Here is a 17,404-nt window from a genome sequence, read left to right as displayed (position 1 = left end):
ACTTCTTCTGGCTAATGTCACTATCGGACGAAATAACCGAAAGTAGTTCGCGCCGGGCATCTCCACCATGTCATTGATGCCATTGTGAACGAAAATATTGCAGGAAATAGCCACGGGTAGGCCTTCTTTTTTATCAAAGTTGATGGTTGTATGACGAATATCATCATCATCAGCCTGACTATGCCCACTGAAGGGCGAATGCCTCTCCCATATTTCTCCAATTAACCCGGTTCTGTGATAGCCGTATCCACTTGACCCCTGCGAACTTCTTAACCTCATCAGCCAACCTAACTTTCTGCCGCCCACTGCCACGCTTTGCTTCCCTTGGTATCCAGTTTGTAATCCTAAGCTACCATCGGTTACCCTCTTTTCGCACTACATGCCCTGTCCATGCACATTTATTTTTCTTGATTTCCAATAGAATGTCAGTAGCTTGAGTTATTTCTCTGATCCACTCAGCACGCTTCCTATCTCTTAATGTCACCCCTACTATTTTTCGTTCCATAGCCCTCTGCGTTGTCCTCAACTTAAGTAGAACCCTCTTGGTTAGCCTCTACGTTTCAGCCCCATAGGTGAGTACAGGTAAGATGCAACTGTCGTATACTTTCCTCGTGAGCGATACCGGTAAGCTGGTAGTCATAATCTGCGAGTGCTTGCCAAATGCGCTCCATCCTAATATTATTCTTCTTGTTATTTCCGTTTCATGGTCCGGATCTGCGGTTACTACCTGTTCTAAGTAGACATATTCGCCTACTAGATCCAGTGCTTCGCTACCTAACGTAAACTGCTGTTCTTTCCCGAGGCTGTTGAACATTACCTTAGTCTTCTGCATATTGATTTTCAATCCTACCTTCCTACGTTTCCTGTCTAGGTCACCAATCATTCTTTGCAGTTCATCTCCTGAGTTGCTTAGCAAGGCAATGTCATCAGCAAATATCAGATTACTGAGGTATTCTCCATCTACCCTTATCCCTAACTGTTCCCATTCCAAGTCTCTGAATACTTCCTCTAAGCAAGCTGTGAATAGTATTGTGGAGATCGTGTCTCCTTGCCTAGCACCTTTCTTTATGGGAAGTTTCTTACTTTCTCTATGTAGAACTATGGTGGCTGTGCAGCCACTATATATATCTTCCAGCACTTTCACGTACGGCTCGTCTACCCCCTGATTTCGCAATGCCTGCATCACCGCCGAGGTTTCTACTGAGTCAAATGCTTTTTCGTAATCAATGAATGCTATGTATAAGGGCGGGTTATACTCCGAGCATTTTTCTATCACCTGGTTGATGGTATGGATATGATCGATAGTAGAGTACCATTTTCGAAAACCTGCTTGATTCTTTGCTTGATTGCAGTTTAAGGTTGTCCTGATTCTATTAGCGATTACCTTAGTAAATATCTTATACGTAACAGACAATAAGCTGATTGGTCTGTAATTTTTAAGGTCCTTAGCGTCCCCTTTCTTATGAATGAGGATAATGTTGCCGTTCTTCCATGGTTCCGGTACCTTCGATGACACCAGGCACTGCGTATACAGGGTGGCAAGTTTTTCCAGCACGATATCCCCTCTGTCCTTCAACAAATCTATAGTTATAAGATCCTCTCCAGCTGCTTTCCCCCTTTCCCCCTTTTCACAGTTTTTATTGCTTTCTTAACTTCATCCTTCGTCATTGGTGGAACGTCTGACTGTTTTTTCTACCGCAAATCTCATTACGGTCCTGACTACATTGGCTACTGTAGAGATCTGTATAGAACTGCTCGGCTACTTTGACTATCTTGCCCATATTCTTGATGACGTTGCCTGCTTTGTCCCTTAGAGCATACATCTGATTTTTGCCTATGCCCAATTTCGTCTTCACCGCTTTAAGGCTTCTCCCTTTCTTTACAGCATGCTCAATGTTTTTCATGTTATACTTCCTTATATCGGTCACTTTGCTGCGCTTATTGATTAGCTTTGATATCTCTGCCAATTCTATCTGGTCTGTTGGATTGGAAGCTTTTATACTCTGGCGTTTCTTAATCAAATCTTTTGTCTCCTTAGACAGCTTACCGGTATCCTCTTTAACTATCCGACCGCCTACTTCTACAGCGCACTCAGTAATGATATCTCTGAAATTATTGTTTATTTCTTCTAGGGTAATGTCGCCATCCTCAGTTAGAGCTGATTATCTATTCTGTAGCGAGATCCTGAACTCTTCTGCCCTCCCCCTCACCGCTAATTCGTTGATGGACTTCTTTCTTAGTAATCTGTTGCGTTCCTTCTTCAGATTTAGGCTAATTCGAGACCTCACCATCCTGTGGTCACTGCATCGCGCTGTCCCGATTACCTCTACATCTTGCACAATGGCGGGGGTTGAACACATTATGAAGTCGATTTCATTTTTAGTCTCTCCGTTAGGACTTTTCCATGTCCATTTCCGGTTCTTCCGTTTGCTGAAGAAGGTATTCATGATTCGTAAGTTATTGCGCTCTCCAAACTCAACTAGTAACTCCCCCCTGCTATTCCTAGAACCAATGTCATAGTCACCTACTGCCTGGTCTCCTGCCTGCTTTTTCCCTACCTTGGCATTGAAATCGCCCATTAGTACAGTATACTGCGTGTTTACTCTTCGCATTGCCGAATATTCTAATGCCCAAAACGCGCAAAGGATGAGAATTAAGTTTTGAGAAATAAACGGCGCATGTCTAGTATGAGAGTGGAAGCGTAAAGATTAATACCTTATCCTTGTTAGACTGTCGATCAGAGCTGCAATTTACGACTCTGCTGCAGTTAATTTGCCTCCCCCCTCCCCCCTTTTTCCACACACACACACATACAAGAAGAAATGATGCAAAACGTACGCCCAAAGATATCATCACTCAGTTAGGATAACAAATTCATGTTGTAATAAACTCTAATTTTTTAAAGGCTGAGATTGAGAAAACTGGACTTAGTATGCCAAATTAATGTGGCGGCCCAAGATTTAACTGCGTCATTTTCGTAATCTCGGAAATGTGGGTCAAGCCGCTGAAAGTATAGGCACTAAGTGTCGTTTAAAGGGGGCCAGTCTATCTTTACCAGTGAAACACCTTCTTTGTGCTTCTCGACATTGTGATCCAACCGAGGGATAGTGCGCTCGCGTCGAAACTGCGGTTGGCGCAAAGTAAAAAGAATTCGCGCGAGGGCCATATTTGTGCCTCTGCTGCAATATACTCTGCAGTCTATACCGTTCAGCGAAACTAACGCGACGGTTCTCATCAGACGCCGGACGGCGTCCGAGAAGGCAAAGAAGGAAAAAAGAAGTAAAGTAGAAACTAATTTTCGTAGAAAAAAATCCAAGCCAATGTAATGCGTTGGATGCGTTAGGCGGAGCGCCCATCTAGGCATTCCGTTGGCTCGATGTTATACGAGGTAACCAGTACTCTTTTGCCGAAGCAGGACAAAAACCCGGTGTGCGACGGAACCGAGCTTCTATATCCCCCCTCCCCCACTTTCCTTTTCAACCCAACCCAAGAAAATTCCTCAATGCTGATGGCATCTACGTGCACAAAATTTTAGATTGCGTACTTGAAGAGGCTCGAAAGCCAAAGCTTCTTCTCGTACGCACTTCGGTTAAAGAAGAAAATTCCGAAGAGTTCAAAAAAATGAAGAGGAGGATAATTTTGCTCCTATTACCCGGCGCCAGCTCGTCTTGCCCATTTGTTTTTCTACGCGCTCCATTCAACGTCCAGCGCTATGGCCGGCGCAAAGTGAGAGCAAGAGTGAAAGCGTGCTTCAATTTTTATTGCCCCCGTGCATGAGGCCGTTGTTGGGGGTGAAAATGCCTCGTGGCTCGCTGCACCTTGGTCTCCCGCAGGAGCCGCGTTTTTCTCATTACCGGGCCGCTCTGTGCGTGCATGCGAGCGCTGCAACGGTGACATAATGAAAGGCGGGCATAGCGTGCCGCAGAGGGCCTCCGCCGCTCGACACGTTAGGGGAGGGCTGCCGTGACGCCGGTCCGCGCGTCATGAGACACGACGCGGTGTGGAATGCGAAAACGGCGGGTGAAAGCGGCGAGGAGAAAAAAAAAATGAAAAGAAGGCATAACGACCAGTACGCAGAGGCAGCTCTCGGTAGGTGAAACCGAAGGGAGAGCTTCTCTTCGGTGCTCGAACTGTGCTTGTCGTTACACGGAGCTCGCAGTCGCGAACGCGCTCTAGTAGGATGCGTTCACTGTAAAACTTGTTACAACTGTGCTTACGACTATCTGTATTGTGGCGCGCAAATCTGAAGGACTATCATCACATAAAAAGGTAAAAGTGATTGATTTCGAGGAACTGATAAAACATACGCCTTTCCGATTATTATACAGCAATGTGGTGCACTTGAGAGACTACTTTACAACTTTCAATTCGAATTGTTGCTTAACAGCGTGGAACTGACGGTGAAGTTGCGTTGCATTTCAGCGCTGTGACGGCGAGCGGAGCTGCTGCTTGATCAGGAGAAACACCATTCAGTGGTAATTAGTAGGGGTTGTTAGTGATCCTAGTTTTAACTATGTGTTGCTGTAATGCAATGGGCGGGTATTGCTAGCCCTCTAGTAGCAAAGGAACCTGAACTATCGCGAAGAACGAAAATGCTTCAGCAGTCGAAAGGCAGCGTACCCGGCTCACGAAGCAAAGGCCAGGGTTCAGAGTCCGGGCTCGAACACCTGTTTCTTTTCTATGGAATTGCTTTCTCCGCGAGACTAGGCTTCAGCCAGACCACGCCGACTGACAGCGCTTAACGTGGGTATCCTAATGCTCTCGCCATGAAAGTAACAGCGCGCCATTCCAGCTTCGATGTGCAGAGTGTTTCACCCATAACACTTTCTGCAACATTTAAAAATAGGACTTTTCATTAAGAAGAACACATTTTCTGGCACAACACTGCTATAGTGGTGGTGTGCATTAATATGCAGCTGAGAGGTGTGAACTGACAGGTTAGTATGTTAGTTAATAAGTAGTAAACATTTCAACAGTTACTCTTAAGCTCTTCATTTATTCGGAGGTTTGTACTAACACCCATGTCCTTTTTTAGATTTTGCAAAACACCTTTCTCGGAGTCGCTGCAGCCCGAGGAATGTCGGGGCCGCGCTCGGGCGAAGCCGCAATGAGCAGCCGGACAAGCCGGACACATCGCCGGCCACGCCGCCATGCGAGCACGCGTTGCACTGTGGCGCACCTGTAGCACTGTCTACGGTTGCCCAGTAGCGATGTCGTCCGAGCGCAGCCCCGACATCCCTCGGACACGAGAAATGTGGTTTGTAAAATCTAAAGAAAAAAAGAAACGCCAGACCAGCCATATATATATATATATATATATATATATATATATATATATATATATATAAGGACTTGCTAGAAACATCGTAATAAATGCATGAGAAGCCTAAGAGTATAATCGTTAAAAGTTAACTACTTAGCATGAGTTAACAGGCCTTCTTAACATGTCTCCCTTGTTTTCTGATGTACACTATCACTACCAATGATATGCCGACGGATGCGCTCTTCTAATTACAAATTCCTCCAACTAGAAATTGCAGAAAATCTGGGGCGAAGCACCCATATGTGTATCAGCGACAGATTATGTAACGTGGGGCTTTTGCAAATAATGATAATCATGAACACAGTCAACATACCGCGACACATACGTTAGGTTTCAGAACTGTTTCCTGGCAGCGCGCACCTAGTAAACTAGGAGGAAAGTAACCGCGGACAAAATGTTTAGACGTGCCTCTCCAAAGGAAATAAAGCTAACGGCTTGTCTCTCTTCTTAGTTGTATTGTCTTTTTAGCGTCCATCACATCGAGAACGTGAACACCAATCGGCATTGCACCGACACCAGGGCTATGAGTGTCACATTTTCGCGCCGCAATTTCACATTTAACAGCTGCAGAAGAGTCACAGTCATCGCTAAATAAAATTCAGTAAAAAAAAAAATAATGTTCTTTGATCATTCCCTATCAAAATTTCTCTCAAGATTCGCGATTCTTGCAGTTCTCATATTTCGAATGCTCGACAACACACCACCGCATACAACTTACATTTGCAATATCAAGCATCAAAAAAGAGGAAACTGACAATGTGAAAAATGATAATGACGTGGCTAGATTAAAAAAAAAAAAAGGAAATAGGAACGCCCACCAAAGGTTGTAGAAAAAAAGCTTAAAATGCATCGGCTTCCGTATGAAAACCGCAGCCGGAATATATTTAAGCTTTTTAACAGCCTTTGGTGAACAATTCGGGTTTTAATTTTTTTTAATTTAATTTTACTAGCCCTCTAGACGAGATGAGATGAAGTTACATCTAAGTTTCAAGGAGGAGGAGGTGTGGCCTCCGGAGTATACCAGGTGCTCTGCTCGGTAGCACAGCCGTTATTGTGTCAGAAGGGAACATGGCAGTGACTGCGGTTGACCCGCGAACTATTCCTGACTATAATAATTACATATGCGGGCTGTCGCTCTCTCGACTGCAAGAGTTCAACCCTTTGAAAATTATCGGATCAAGCACGGCATGATAGCCCTGGGATGCGCCAGGCTGCTAAACGCATTTAGTGCAATAAGAAATTCTGAGGGCTACGACCTGTATGACAGTGTGGCTTGTCTGTCTCTCTCTGACGTTCGCCATCTGAGCTGTCATCCTGACATTTCTTCCTCACGAGGAAATCTGAAGTTTCTCTCACGCATTATTCGGTGATAAAGAAGGACATCGCCATTCGGCGCACCCATAACTTACAATTAAAACGAATTGTTGGATAGTTTGGTCGCTTTTAGTCGGAGGGAGCCTCCAGGATGCTGCTGTGGGGTTGCGAAGTGTCTGGTGTGTTTGCGCAAAAGATACACGCGCTGAGAATCTTGGCGTTCCTAAACGGTGGACCGGCGCGATTCCATCCAATCATTCATCCGTCCGCAGCTCTGCCTTTACCGCCCGTCTTTTTCCAGACCGTTGTCCGCGCCCCGCACAATGCATCGTTGAAGAGATAAAGAAACGTTGGGGCGGAAGCCCACTGGCGCTGGCATTATAGCGTTGCAGCACGGCGATGTTGCAAGCGAGGTCTGGAAGTTCAGCGTTTATGAAAGAGACAAGTCTCTGTCAACGAGATTCGCAAAGCCCCTGCTGTTGCCACACGACGCCGTTCTTCAAGTAGCGCCATTTGCGTAATATCACACCATTTTTTCTTTTTTTTTTTCTTTGCAACGTGCGCAGTCATCCGAGTTTTTCTGCGGATTGCGAAAGAAATCCCGGTTCTTTTGTCTCCTCGGGAGGAGTTCGCACGAAGACACGCTGGGTGACCAGTTGCTCTGTTCTTTTCAGCGTCTAAACGCTGAAGGAAAGCGCATAATAACCAACTCCTGCGTTATTACCTTTCTTGTTCTTACGCAGTAGTCTTACTGAAACAGCAGTTCAAGACCAAAGATACGTCAAGAAAGCGCATACTGCTTCGTATACTGGCTGCCAGTGTCATTTCCCCGTATCATGAAAGTAGGTTTCAAACGCAGTTTTTCATCCTAATGTCGCTGTCTGAGCCTCGAGTTTAACCGAAGTTACGAAGACGCAGAACGCATGGTGGAATTTAGTCCCTCACGTGTACAATTGCGCGCCTTCGCATGACCTGGAACCAAGTAAATCGCCAAGTAGCGGTGGCAGGAACCGACCATTTCAGCCAGTTGCGAAGCCTTAGGTCGGTTCGGTAGATGCAAACATATGTCGCTGATGGTGGGCACACCTCGTAAACGAGCTGGGCCACAAGTGGTGTGTCGCAAGGCTCATTCCTAGGATCGACCACTCTTGTTTTGCTTATTACGCTAAGTGTACGCAGCTCGTAAGCCATAGCCGTAACCTAAAATGAGAAAAGTGGTCTCAGAGAAAATACCCACTTGATTTCGTATCAAACTTATGACGCAACCGTACTTTGTGCAGCGTTCAGGGTGAAGTCATACCATTTCGCTTCCTATTCAGCATCCATCTGCAAGTCAAGACTACAGTTCGCGATAGGGATTCGAACCGACAACATATGCGCCACTGACGTGTGCTCCACTGACAAGTGTAGGTGTCCACTGAGAAGTGAGGTACTGTGCTCTCTTTTTCAAAAAAAAAAAAAAAAATCAACTTAAACTAAAAGTACAAAAGTATGCGCGGAATGAAAAGGCGGAGTTAAAGGCATCTGCTCTTAAGGCGTAGCTTGATCGTCCCCGTAATTTGCTTCAACTATAGTGTTCCCGCTACTTTCGAACATTGATCATTCCTCGTTTATGCTGACGGCCGTAAACTCGAAGAAGTTCGCACTGTCAACGACACCGCAGCAACAGGATATATCTGCTTCGCCATTTATATGCACTGTTAACGAACTCTTACTAAACAGTACAAGGACTAAGGCTGCTTCGTACAAGCCAAACACTGGAGAAATCTGTTTCTCGTATCGGGTCTCTGGTAACCTGCTTCCCGGTAAGTATAAAATGCGCTAAATTGGCGCTGTTTTTGACTCGTCAGTTTCTCTGCTCACACAAGTGGCGTCGCTATAAGAACGCCAAGCGAACCGTTAGTGCAGCAAGTCTTGTCTCCAAAATGATTAGAAGCCCAGAGACATTTACTAAACGTATTGCTCTTTCAAAATAACAGCTTGAGGGGCGAGTTGGTGCTGCATAGTACCCAGAAACGTGATTGTGATTGTTGCGCCACATTTCTGGGTATTGCTCTTTATGTCGTCCATTGCTGACATACGCGTCTGTAACATGGAACAGCCCTTGCCAGTCTAACTAATATCGCGCAGAACGTGATCAGTCCAAGTTCCGCGCCACAACTAAATACTGTTATTCTAGAAGACAAAAATGGGAAATATACTGCCTTCCATCTATCCAGCTTAACTGCGATGAAATGCTTGGTCTTTGCAGGGGCACAAAAGCCCCCCCCCCCCCCCCCCCCTTATTGTTTTTCTCGACGGAGTCTATAACTGCTCTAAACTTCTGAAGTAGATAAAATTTAGAGCTCATCGATGAATATTTAGGCCTTCCGTCTGACTCGAAGTACCACGGTACCACCAAGAACAAAATAGCTTCGATATGCTCAAGTTTTTGCTAGTTACATATTGTGAAAGTATTCCACCTATACTTTAAGCTGGAATTGCACATTCATTGAGACTTCATGTTAGAAACCCACACCCAATCTCCTTGTGTTCAGCGACCGGCAAAATAACCACTCGGCAGTTAGTTCGGTGGAACCGCTTTTAGATTTGTGCTACAGCACTCCGTTATATCTTGTATTTTGGCTAATCTCCACTATTTACGCTCTCATCTTAAAATATATGCTCTTTTAAACTCTGGCATGTAATAAATTTGCTCTTCGATTACCAATGGACTACACGCGATCGTAATATTTTTTTCCGATTCCAGAAAATGTCATGTATCTATGCATTCTCATTACAGTATTATTATACTTCTATGCTGAATTTTACTGTGTCATTTTGTTGATATATATATATTTTCATGTATGCTGTAGTAGTATAGTCGCCATGTATGCTTTGCTTTTGTTTCATTTGGCTGCTTTTAATGCTAGTGCGCCAGCCGCAACACCGACACATTGTTCCTAGCCACCGCAATAAAGACTGACTCAGTGATTATTATTGCTGTTCATTCGTTTAGACATTGCAAGAAACTTCGCAGTAAGAGCTTGTGTGGATTTTGAACCACATAGCCAACGTACAATCAAGTTTCTATGCTTTATTAGGCCAAGTCTGAGTACTTTATATTCCTATTCTGCGCTGACATTGAACAAAAGTCTTTAAATTGATGTATTATATTATTGCTATAATAACTTTTTTTCTTTATCGTTTTGACTATTTCATTCCCTGTTGTCCTCGTTCTTTTTATCCCGTAAAAATGTTTCTACATGTTTTTATCTATGGTATACCAATACCAAGACCCTAGGTTCTTTCTATAGCCTCCTCAAGCAAAATTGATTGATTTATTGATTGATTGATTGATTGATTATTATTAGTAGCATTATATTAAGACGTTCTGAATTATTATTATTATTATTATTATTATTATTATTATTATTATTATTATTATTATTATTATTATTATTATTATTATTATTATTATTATTATTATTATTATTATTATATTATTATTAGTAGTAGTAGTAGTAGTAGTAGTAGTAGTAGTAGTAGTAGTAGTAGTAGTAGTAGTAGTAGTAGCAGTAGTTGTATCATTATTATTAGACTCCACAAGACAAGACCTAATGCTAAATGAAATCCAAAGCTCGAAGCCAACCGGTGGTCGCACCAGAGAATTTGGAAAACAGCGGATATTCTGCGTGCAAAAAGCGCAGTATGGGGCTGTATACTTTCAACCTTATCACCGACGCAAGTATGCAGCCATCAGATCGACCAGCTGTCGAGTTAATGGCCTCGAGCTCAGGAACGATCCGGAGTTTATAAGGCGTCATGTTTCTGGTACCCGCGTAATAAACACCGAAAAAGTAAAACATGAAGGCCAGTACATTCATGTGTAGCTTGTGCGAAACGGCGCAGACACAGACAAGTACAAGGGACGAGAAGACCGACGAACACTGCGCTGTCTATTTAACTTGTCTGCGTTGTCTGATGCAAGAATGAGAAGATGCTTAACCATCTAGTCTGCCAAAACGTTTTAACACGCACAACTTCACACGTAAGCCGTAAGAGGCGAATATGAGAGCTGATTTTCGACTTTGCAGTGCTTCTCCTGCCCCTAAAGGCTGCCCCGGGGCGATTCCATAAATGTTGATCAAATTACCAATGGCAGGCTATACATTCAGGCGTTTGCTTAGAGAGTAGCCTGCCGCATACAAAGAGAGAACTAGAGATGCTTCCTCTGCTAAGTGGGAAGGAGCCGACTTGGAGACGCCAACCGCCGCGGACAGCCACGACCGGAGGCATCAGCTCGGAAATGAATAAATGTACAGGCATCAGGCGAGAAGTTCATTCAGCGAAGCGGAAATGACCTCATAAGCGCATAGGTAAAGATACGTGACTTTTGCTGAACAAATAAAACAGCTAATCAGACACACAGGGAAAAAAGAAAGACGAGACACCACATCTTGCTTTCGTAGTTGGGATACGTGGCTCAGGGAGCGTTCTCTCGAAAAGACGTCGCCTGCGGGCGCAAGGACATATAGCTGAAGGAGCGACTGCACGCCTCCGCTTCCATCCTGCCGGTCATCCTCGCGGGATATTTTGCTGTCGAAAACTGACGGGAAGCAATGTTTATCCCACCTTCGATCAGTCAAAAAATGCCAGAAATTAGATCTAATGCTTTTCTCGACATGCATTGGCTTCGCGACTGCAGCAGGTTTTTTCACATATTCACCTCACGAAAATAATTACTTGTTGGATTATTTTTCCGAACACGTTGCCACTCGCGTGAACCTCGTTTATCGAAACATTGTAAGCTTGACTGCCAGCCATGCATTCGGCGCCCTTTGCAGCTGCCATTTGTGACAAATTCTGTCGCTATTGAAATAAACCAGTTTGAGATCATGCAAGAGGTACTAAGACACGCATGCATGCATGTGAGGTGTGTAGTTGGCCACCAGGAATTTTACAACGGTAAGACTGTCTGAGCGACTCTCTCCGAAGTGAGCTGTGTCTTAGCATACGTCCTGGCGAAAATCTCTCCCACGTTGGTATGTAGCCCGAAGAGAACTTCGTCGAGCTGTACTTGCTTCCATAGTTGGGATATGTGTCTTAGGGGGCGCCGTCTCGGAAAGACGCCACCTATGGTTATACGGTTCTATCCGGGTCCTGGTAGCCCGACAGTGTATCTTACTCGTGAGGGCGAGGGACGGTGGGTTCCTGCTTTTTTTTTTTCTCTCTCGTCACGCCTGCCATACTCAGCCTTCTCCCATTACGCGCAGTAGGATCGTAATCATCAAGACACCGTTGAGAGCTGGTTGGCGACGCTCAAGGTCTGACCACGCTGCCAGGGTATAAAAAGTACGCGGCATTAAAAGAGGGCCGACACGCCACCAGTGTGTAGTCGCGTTACGGTTAATACCATGTTCGGTGCTGTAGCCACAGCAGCGCACGCCATCCTTCCTACGTCAGGTTTATTTCCCATAGACCCCATACAAAGTGCAGTAGATGTTTTCTCGCCGGAGAGCCGCGAAACGCTCTGATTGACGTCCGCTGACTCGTTGATGTGCTCAATACTCTGAAGCAAACCCACCATTAAGGAGTGAACTGGAGGTTTTGGGAAAATGTTTTCAGCCGTTCAGCTGGGTACAGCAGGCGAACTTTTATACTCTTTATGCGTGCTTCATTTTTTTTCTTTTCTCTAACAAGCTACACGGGCGGGAAGGGGCTACACATTTCGCAAGCCGGAAACAGAAACGTTAAAGCAAGGGTAAAAGGAAAAAAGTAGCTTCAGCTTATTTGTTTGTGGACAAAGCGCTTGAACCCTTCCTACAACCATTTCCATTTTTCGAGCCGTCTAAACGTAATTAACGTGCAAAGCAAAACCAATTACATTTCGCCGCGCACGACTGGCCCGCCGAAACGCGAGCGTACGTTTCAGCGAGCGACCGCGTTACAAGGCTCTCGCCGTCGAGGGTCCTCGGGGCGCGTTTGCGTTGAAAATTTCACGAGGTTCGCACCGCCGCCTTTTTTGGTAGCTCCATTGGCTCAGCGCTCAGTCGCAGAAAGCAACAGATGAAAACAGTGCTCTTGAGGCCGCACAGAACTCCTTTATTATCCCTTTTCCCCGAACGCGCAGCAGCTTCCGGGACAGCTTCATTTCCGCTTGACTTTCGGAGAAGCTCCAGCACGGAAAGGCGTGCTGTTGTGAAAGGACGCCGCACCAGTTTTTAGCGGCCTTTTAACTAAAGCGTACAGCACACGGCGGTGACTGGCTTGCGTCGCTAATTAGCCATTAGGAATGTGTTGTAATTTCCCAGCTTTAAATGACCCGTCAGCGACCGCTTTCAAGCGGAGGATAACAATAAAAAAAATACATGGGTAATTGCGCAGAGCGGCGAGCAGACCGAATATTTAAATCCAGCATAGCTGCTCCTTGAAACACTCGCAAGGCTTGGAATCAAGTAAGTCTACTCTATACTGGTACGGGTTTTCTGCAAGCGTCAAAGGCTTAGCGCCTGCTGTAAGCTGAAAAATAGATGTCAAATAAACACTTTTGTTGACGATATAAATCGATAAATGTTATATCAGCCGACTGCGATTTCATTATACTTGCGATCATGGTAGACTGAGGGCCTCTTCTGAGGGAATCCCCAAAGAAAATTTTCCTCCCTTGTTTTCTCTCCTAGATGGAAATTGCATTTTAACCCGAGCATGTTGAAATGTGTTATATGTACTGTTCGTTCGCACATATGAGCTTCCTGCCACCCGCAGCAAATACACAAGTACATTTAGCGCATCGCTTACGCATCTGAGCCCCTATGCATCGCGTCTTTGGCAAAGCCACCCAGCCCTGAACTCTGCCTTATTTTAGTGCGCTTCGACCACGCGTGCAGTATAGCCAGATCAGCGGGAAATCGCCCTTACACTCAACTTATTCCTGATGACCAATTTAAAAGGGCTTGCGTACAGGGTCATATTCGACCATGCATGGGACGGGCAGCTGCGTTCGCTTCGAGAGAAAATATAAAAAAATTATATTTCGCCTCTGCTGTCCCGCACTTTTGTGCACCTTGCCTTCGTCGGCAGTGTTTGCGGGAAAGCAGCGCGCGCGCTGCAAATAAGTGATTAGCGCTTTGTACTCGGCTCTAAGCGCCTAATTGGCAGTTACGATGGCTGTGCAGAGCAAAGTGGACGAATCGATTCACTGCTGGCCGGTGTGCACACATGCAGTGGCCACGTGAGTCGCGACGCCGAGCCCTGAAGGGCGCACGACACGTGGGTCGCTGGGCGCCACGCGGTGCCGGCGCGCCCAGGACCGCCCGCGCGGGACCTCCTGGGCACGTCGGTCAGCGAGGTCCGGGGTTCGAAAGCATGCATTTACTAACCGTCCTTGTCGTAGTGGCTCCAGACGTCCATGAACTGGCTCGCCGTCAGGTTCTTGAGCTCCCTAGTCTTCTTGTCCCTGAACTGGCGCATGAAGTTGGCACTGCTCTTGTTGCCTGCCTTGGTGCTTTCGGCCATCGCGAGTCAAGATTTGGCAGAGGAGTGGTCTAAAAGAGCAGGACACGAGGGTGGGAGGCGCAGGTAGAGGAAGATTGGGGAGACGTTCCAAAGTCGTCTGAGCGGGTCGATCGACAGGGCCGTGTGGCGGGTTGTCGCGCAGGGGGGCGCGCTGTTATGAGTGTGCTCGACCGGGCCTCGAAAGCGGCTCTGCGCGGCGTGCTCTGCGGGCGACGACGAGAAGCTGCGGCCGTCGACTGCGCCCGACCACCGCCTGCCGTCGGAGGGCGCCCTGCCGGCGCAGCCGCAGTATCGACCTGCAGCCGCGGCCCGCGCCGCAGGTGCGCGCACTCGGACGCTGCTCCGGGAGCCGCCACCGCTGCGCGGGCCACTTCGGCGTCCGCCTTCGGGTGCACACCGACAATGGACGCGGCAACAGTGCTCGCACGCACTATTCAGATAGCCTTGGATACGTGCATCGCCCGAGTAAACGGAACGGCGCAGTTGAAATATAGAAGCAACGATTAATTATTTTCTTGTCATGTTTTAGTATGCTGAACAGTTGTGGCAGCTCACAACGATTTCTGCAACAATCTGGTGGGGACGGAAAGCGTTGTAGTCAAACTTTGATTTCTCAGCTTTAGATTGGGAAGTAACTTCGGAAGTTCCCTCCGCTCTCTGTAAAAGAAAAAAAAAAAAGGAGAAAAAGGAGAACAGAGTAGACGGGTGCTGGTTCCTTAGTAGCCCGTCTGTCTTGCAGGTCTGCTCGCGAGGAGGAGCAGCAGCTAGGAGAAGGCGCTACACGGCACGCAGTCATCAGTGGGGCGCACTGTTTGCTGTACGAGGGGACCCGTCAGTGCGAGCGATTGCTCGGAGCTGTGTCCGGCGGGGGCATTGATCCGGGGCGGAGACCCGTGCGTCCCTGCGCGCCCGTCGAGGGCCCATGTAAGCCGCGCTACCCGCGGGCTGCCCCCGCCGCAGCTGCTAGTGCCGCACTGCGTCGCCGCTGGACGCACACACTGGCCCTGGGGCTCAGGAAGGATCAGACAGCGTTGGGGCACTCGCTCCCCGCTGAAAGATGGAAGCGAGAAAAGGGAAGCGCTGCTTGCCTCAGCAGTGCAAGTCTGATGCAGCAGTCGGAATCTTTCGCAACCACTCCCGCATAATGTAGCTCCGGGACCCTCGAGTGCAGAAGACGTGCTTATTCGCACTTAGTCTGAGTACACCTGCAGTCGGATACCACTCAAGAACCAATGACGTTGCACTGATATCCTGACGTGGCGGTGCTTGCTCGCGCAGCATCGCAGCTGGCCAACAGGTGCGATTGACGTCATGACGAGAGTTCGACGTCGCGGGCTAAGAAGGCTTCCTTTGCAGGGCGTTTGCCGTCTGCGTTGTATTCGACAGGCCGTTGCTACACGCACATACAGCATACGGCCTCGCCTCCACCTACACTGGCGGGATATCACTCGACCGACGCGCGCCCGCTGTTGCAGATTGGGTAAGAATCTGCGAGTGGAACGACGAGGAAGAAGAAGAGGTTTTGGACTGGGAGCGCGAGGTAGAGACTGATCGCCATGTTGGGACATCGATAGCCAGGGACAGTCGAATATAAATGCAGTACGTTAGAGGCGTCCTGGTGTCGGCCCTGCTTCTTCTATACCCACTGTTCCACTCAGCAGACCTCCCGAGTCGCCGCTGAAATTTCCCGCAACATCAAGAAGGCATGCTGAAGTTCTACCCGAGGGTATTGAATTTTTGTGAAATTTCTGCAACAAGGCGCAAACTGAGAACTGTAACAATGCAAAGACTGGTGAAGCGCGAACTCCTCGCCGTCTGGGAACTCTACGTCACTGACTTCGCCTGAACTGTGCATTTACAAACAGCTTGCGATACCGTTTCGATCAATCGAACAGTCCGCATCGTGACAATTGCGGCGCGATTGGAACTGTTGAACATGTCCTGCTCGAGTGCCCTCATATGCTGACGAGCGCGCTTACTATGAACGTTAAACGGAGATCTGCCCAATGCATCTAACATTGGACAGTGTTTTAGGTCCCGTAGCCTGCCCTAGACATTGGACATCATAACAAGCTCTAGTTTCACCTTGCATGTTCCCCTCAAGCATTTTTCACCCTGTGAACTTTGTACACTTTAATGTCGGTGCGGTCACGTCTGCGAAGGCGCCAGCGTGTCTTTATTGCCAGGGGAACTTCGAACGTTTTAGAAGCGGATATAAACCTTGGCCTGGCAACAGGCTTGCTTTGACGATGGCTGTTCAGCAGCAAGTCCCTGAGCGAAGCGGCAGCTCGTGTGGCATCAGGTATCCACGTACGGCGGACACTACCGGAGGCTGGACTTGAAACTACGCTCTTCCCAATGTACGGCGGTGGAGAAATGACGCATGCATCGCCGGCCCAGTAATGAGGTTGGTTTGAAGTTACAGAGAGAACCAACGCGCCGACAACACGATCTTCGCTTCCGCCTCGTCAGAAATCCATGGGAGGCTGGTGAAATATTCGTCAATGTGCCGCGGCCTACGTGAAAAAATCTGGAAGGTGGGTCATTATGGTGCTGAGTACAAAAATGTCAATTGGTGCTCAATGACAATACGGATACTATACCTAGGCACCTAGAGACAAGACTGTGATTAAAAAATGGCAGTGGCTTAGCTCAGCTATGCCAGGATATACGTAGCGAGAGGTACGTTTCCCTGGCTGAGCTTGTTGTGGTCATGTATGTTTATACTGAAAGACATTGGGTGTACACATCTTTTATTCATTTTGTTTGACAGAGACGAAGACTGCCCGATGATTTGTGAACTAGCATGCAGCGGTCTCAATTTTGTCTATACAGTATTTCGATTCGGCAGTAATCCATACATTGGATTACTCACCGGTGTCAAGTTACTTGGTGCCAAAATCATGCGCGCATTACACGCCACACGCAAAGCCAAATGGGTTGTTCGTGAAATCCGCTTCGAACGCACGCGTGACACTGGAACTTTCACTCAGCTTGATCACGTGATCAGTCATGCGAGGGCCCTTCACGTCTCTTCTTCTTCGGACATCTCCACCTCTTCGCTCCGATCTTCCAGTAGGGCCAGGGCACGCCACTGTTTCCCTTCCGTGTCCTGACGTCTGCGCTTGGCGATGCGCTCTTCTCTCTGCTTCGGCGTTTCCGCATCTCTCGGCCTTGCGCCACTCGTTCTTCCTTGCCCCTACGGCTAACTGGCAGGCCACAACCTCGAGGTCCGACGCCTCGAGTTTCTCCCGTCATCTACGCCGCGTA

General features: G+C 47.3%; 1 protein-coding gene across 1 annotated transcript in view; it reads right to left on the bottom strand.

The window, feature by feature from the left end:
- Nucleotides 1-14,357, bottom strand: part of Cbp53E (Calbindin 53E) — a 196,455-nt gene extending 182,098 nt beyond the window's left edge. Inside the window, exon 1 of the mRNA XM_084590480.1 lies at nucleotides 13,999-14,357. Coding sequence (XP_084446606.1) covers nucleotides 13,999-14,134 — 136 coding nt within the window. The 5' untranslated portion in view covers nucleotides 14,135-14,357. The remainder of the gene's footprint in view (nucleotides 1-13,998) is intronic.
- Nucleotides 14,358-17,404: the final 3,047 nt, after the last annotated feature.

This window comes from Amblyomma maculatum, chromosome 1 (assembly GCF_055883805.1).
Source record: "Amblyomma maculatum isolate TAMU_Amacu chromosome 1, ASM5588380v1, whole genome shotgun sequence".
Classification (NCBI taxonomy): domain Eukaryota; kingdom Metazoa; phylum Arthropoda; class Arachnida; order Ixodida; family Ixodidae; genus Amblyomma; species Amblyomma maculatum.
This window is presented reverse-complemented; position numbering and strand designations above follow the sequence as displayed.